Raw genomic sequence first — 4,843 nt, forward strand, 5'->3', positions numbered from 1 at the left:
ATTTAACTGTGAACACCCTGGGCTTCCAACCTGTTGCTCTTTAGCTGTTTTAGAACTACAACTCCCAGCATGCATGCACAGCTGGAGATCCCCATGTTGGAGGTCACCAGGAGTTCTGTGTTGTGCACTGGGCCCCCGTGATGTATTATATTGTTCTTCTCCTCCCCAGGTTAATCTTGTGTCTGAACATATCTGGTGTGAAGATTTCCTTGTCCGTAGCTTTTACCTGAAGAACGTCCAAACCCAAGAGACTCGAACTCTTACCCAGTTTCACTTCCTAAGCTGGCCAGCAGAGGGCATCCCCAGCAGCACTCGTCCCTTACTGGACTTCCGCAGGTGAGCACCCCCTTGTGGGTCATGTAATCTTCATGGATTCAACAAGAGAGAGAGAGACAATCCCTGGGAATACTGCAGACCTCACAGACACTTCTGCATTATGTGAATATAACCCAAAGCTTCTCAAAGCTGAAGATTTGTTACAATCACCAGGGGTTGTGATCACAAGCAGTTTTGCAATATACTCTTTTTTGTAAAGTTTTCTATGTGTAAATCAGCAATATACATATGGCCACCAGGTGTCTCCCGTTCTGACACACTGTGCTCCATGCTCCCTTTTTCTCTGTTCAAAAAAAGAGAACAAACACAGGAAGTCCCAGTTCTCTGTGCGCTCACACAAGGAAAGACACCTGTCCATCATGCAGGTTGTATATAAACTGAAGGCAAATAACTTTTTTTTTTTTTTTTTTACTAATTATAATATTGGCTCCACAACTTAGCAGGAGACAATGCTCTTTGTTATAATAATAATAATAATAATAATAATAATAATAAATTTATTTGTATAGCGCCAACAGATTCCGCAGCGCTTGTTATGTAACAATTAAGTCAGTATAATATCACTGTGTGGTTACAAAGGATTTAGTGCAGTGTGACAGGAGAGCTGACCATACAATGCAAGCACCCCAGAGAGTCTCTGCTACCAAATGTGGAGCTGCAGCTGCAGTACACATGCACGGTGAAGACTTGTCTTGCTCTGTGCACACTCAGGAATGGCTGTCAATCAACATCAAGCCATGTATGTGAGCGCACAAAGGACTGGGACTAAGGATGGTCCGAACCGAGTTCGGTCCGGGTTCGTACGAACCCGAACCCTCGGTAATGATTCCCGCTGTCTGCCCGCTCTGTGGAGTGGGCGGATCCAGCGGGAGGACAGCCTTGAAAACTGGGATACAGCCATAGGCTGTATCCCAGTTTTCCAGGCGTTACTCCCGCTGGATCCGCACACTCCACGGAGCGGGCAGACAGCGGGAATCTGCTGCCGAGCATTCGGGTTCATACGAACCCGAACCTCGGCAGGTTCGGACCATCCCTAATTGGGACCTCTTGTGTTATTGAACAGAAAAGACCAAATTTCTACAGAGGGAGCATGGAGCACAGTTTGACAGGAAGGGTGACATCTAGTGGCCATATGTATCATGTTGATTTAAACTAAATAATAATGGTTTTATTTGTATAGCGCACACAGATTCCGCAGCACTTCACATAGTTTTGCCAATTATTGCTCCCTCTTCCCAATAGGGCTCACAAAATTATATTGCAAAACTGCTTATGATGACAACTGTTGATTTCTTTTTAAAAAATTGCGCCGGTGCCTTTTTAAATATATTTTATCAGTACTAATACATTGTAACAAACTACTATGTTTAGCTCACTGAGGTTTTCACTCCCTAGATGTGCAATTTCCAATATATGGCTATCCAGGTATTGCAAAACTACAACTCCCAGCAAGCCCTGACAGCCTGTGACTGTGAGGGCATGCTGTGAGTTGTAGTTTTGCCACACCTAGATAGCCTCAGGTGGATAAAAGCGGAACCCCACCAAGACGTAAATTACAGCCCAACCTTGGGGGCGCTCCTGTAGGTGACACGTATGTTGTTTGGTGACTTGTGTGTTTCTTCACAGACATGATGGCGTTCAGTCACATACCATGCGTCCCGATCCCGTGTTAAGCCTCTTCTCTTACTTCCATGGTCTTCCTGGGATTCAGCTCACGTCTGCCCTTGTCATTTTTGTGATTTGCAGCTTGTAATTTTGGTCTCAGTTGCATAGTCACAAAAGTGATCATGAGCAGGTGAGACGTGCCTCTGCCTGTAGGGGGCGCACTCTGCCCTCTTGTCTCACTGCTGGAAATAGGCAGAAGAGGTATGACTGCCTTCTCCCCTTACATGGACTGTGCCATGTTAGAATACAGCAGAGTGGGGGAACACACCAAAGGGTCAAACCACCTTACAATAGACGGACAGGGGGGGTCAGTAAGAAGCAGATATGTTATTACAATACTTCTCACTGGTGACACTGGTGTGAACGGGTTTTCTCTTGTGTTACAGGAAGGTAAACAAGTCTTTCCGAGGACGATCCTGCCCCATAATTGTGCACTGCAGGTACTGTACAGACCAACATACATACAGTGCACAGCTCTGCTATACTATAGACCTGTACATACACTACAGGAGCACAGCTCTGCTATACTAGAACCCATTACATATACTCCAGGAGCGCAGCTCTGCTATACTATAACCCAGTACATACACTATATGAACACAGCTCTGCTAAACTATAACCTAGTACATAAATTACATGAGCACAGCTCTGCTAAAGTATAACCTAGTACATACACCACAAGAACACAGCTCTGCTAAACTATAACCCAGTACATACACCACAAGAACACAGCTCTGCTAAACTATAACCCAGTACATACACCACAAGAACACAGCTCTGCTAAACTATAACCCTGTACATACACCACAAGCAGGGCCGTATTTACCACTAGGCACCCGTGGTCCGGTGCCTAGGGCAGCACCTTGCAGGGGGGCAGCACCAGGGAGCAGGGGGACAGAAAAAACTATTTTTTTTCGTTTCCCTCCTCCCGTTCAGACTTGCCAGTAAATCCGGTGTCTTTTCCTGGGGGGTGGGGGGTATGGTGGTATTGGTCAGGTCTGGTATCGCCAATAGGTGCGTGAATTTGGGGCGTCTTCAGGTTTAGTGCCTAGGGCAGCAGCAGGTATTAATACAGCCCTGACCACAAGAACACAGCTCTGCTATACTATAACCCAGTACATACACTACAGGAGTACAGCTCTGCTATACTATAACCTGTACATACACTCCAGGAGCACAGCTCTGCTATACTGTAACCCTGTACATACACTCCAGGAGCACAGCTCTGCTATACCATAACCCTGTACATACACTACAGGAGCACAGCTCTGCTATACTAAAACCTTTATATATATACTCCCAGGAGCACAGCTCTGCTATACTATAAACATGTATATACACTCCAGGAGCACAGCTCTGCTATACCATAACCCTGTACAACACTCCAGGAGCACAGCTCTGCTATACTATAACCCAGTCCATACACTCAAGGAGCATATCTCTGCTATACTATAACCCAGTCCATACACTACAGGAGCACATCTCTGCTATACTATAAACATTTATATACACTCCGGGAGCACCGCTCTGCTATACCATACCCCAGTCCATACACTATACTCTGATAAGCACTGATATAGCATATGTGCTTCTTCCCTCTAGTGATGGAGCTGGGAGGACAGGGACCTACATCCTGGTAGACATGGTTCTGAATCGCATGGCTAAAGGTGAGAGCAGCAAAGAGCATCAATGGTAAAGTACAGTGATAATATACCTTATATAACGTGGCTGAGGTGCACAATGTCACCCTCATTTTAGCCTGGGTTCACACTGCATTTTTGCAATCCGTTTTGATGTTTTTCCATTGAGTTTCATTTTTTTTTTGCGTAAAACAAAAACATGGTTATAATGGGAGTCATTGGAACAACGGATTGCAAAAATGCAGTGTGAACCCAGCCTTGCCTGCCTTAAAGGCCAACTCTGACCAGAATCTGCCGCAGTGCAACCATCCCCCAAAGCCCCCCAACCCCCTCCCCCCCCCCCCCCAGGGCTGCCTGATTGCACCAGAAGTACCAGCCCTGCAGGGTGAACGTTCCTCTATCACGGTCCCTGACGCCTCTTTCCCGCTGAACCTGATCAATTACTGCAGTGGGAGAGAGGCAGCAGGGACCGTCATAGAGGAGCGTTCACCCCGCTGCACAGGATGGGGCTGGTACTTCTGGTGCAATTGGGGGGCTTTGGGGGATGGTTGCACTACGGCTCCTTTCAGGGAGGGGTAATTGGGGTACAAACTGAGGGGCTGGGTGGCCGAAAGCACAGGAAGGGCCCTGTTACTTTTTACGTATAATGTCTACATATACTGCGCCCCCTGCTGGACTCTTCAGATATAGACCGGGTCGTGACGTCACTTTTTTTTTTTTAGAGAAGTTGAACCCTGCCTGATCTACTACATTGAGGGTAATATCACAATATGTGCATTTCCTATAATTAGTGTACATTAGGAATTTGTCTAACTTTGCTTATGAAATAACATATTCAAAAATAGATTTTGGCTAGAGTTGTCCTTTAAGTATTGCAGTCTTCCAGCAGCCATGTCGGCTCTTGTCTTCATCTAGTAGCAGGAACCTGATGTGATGTTTGTCTTTGTTTTGCAGGAGTCAAGGAAATCGATATTGCTGCCTCACTAGAACACGTCCGGGACCAGAGGCCAGGGATGGTACGAACCAAGGTAAACGGCATACAACCCCCTAGAGTTACAGTCAAGAGTTTAGCAAGTAGGGATCATTTGTCCTAGGACAGGGATGGGGAAGCTTCCGCCCTTCAGCTGTTGCAGAACTACAATTCCCATCAATTTAATTCCCGAGACGATAGATCCTGATGCAATTTTCCTGTCATTTTCCAG

General features: G+C 46.2%; 1 protein-coding gene across 3 annotated transcripts in view; it reads left to right on the forward strand.

The window, feature by feature from the left end:
- The window catches only part of PTPRN (protein tyrosine phosphatase receptor type N), a 61,060-nt gene that overhangs the window by 54,344 nt on the left and 1,873 nt on the right, over positions 1–4,843 (forward strand). For all 3 annotated transcript variants that reach the window (XM_069982557.1, XM_069982558.1, XM_069982559.1), the window contains 4 exons: positions 170–336; positions 2,388–2,441; positions 3,604–3,668; positions 4,596–4,669. In XM_069982557.1, coding sequence (XP_069838658.1) covers positions 170–336; positions 2,388–2,441; positions 3,604–3,668; positions 4,596–4,669 — 360 coding nt within the window. The remainder of the gene's footprint in view (positions 1–169; positions 337–2,387; positions 2,442–3,603; positions 3,669–4,595; positions 4,670–4,843) is intronic.

This window comes from Dendropsophus ebraccatus, chromosome 9, assembly GCF_027789765.1.
Source record: "Dendropsophus ebraccatus isolate aDenEbr1 chromosome 9, aDenEbr1.pat, whole genome shotgun sequence".
NCBI classification, from domain to species: Eukaryota; Metazoa; Chordata; class Amphibia; order Anura; family Hylidae; genus Dendropsophus; species Dendropsophus ebraccatus.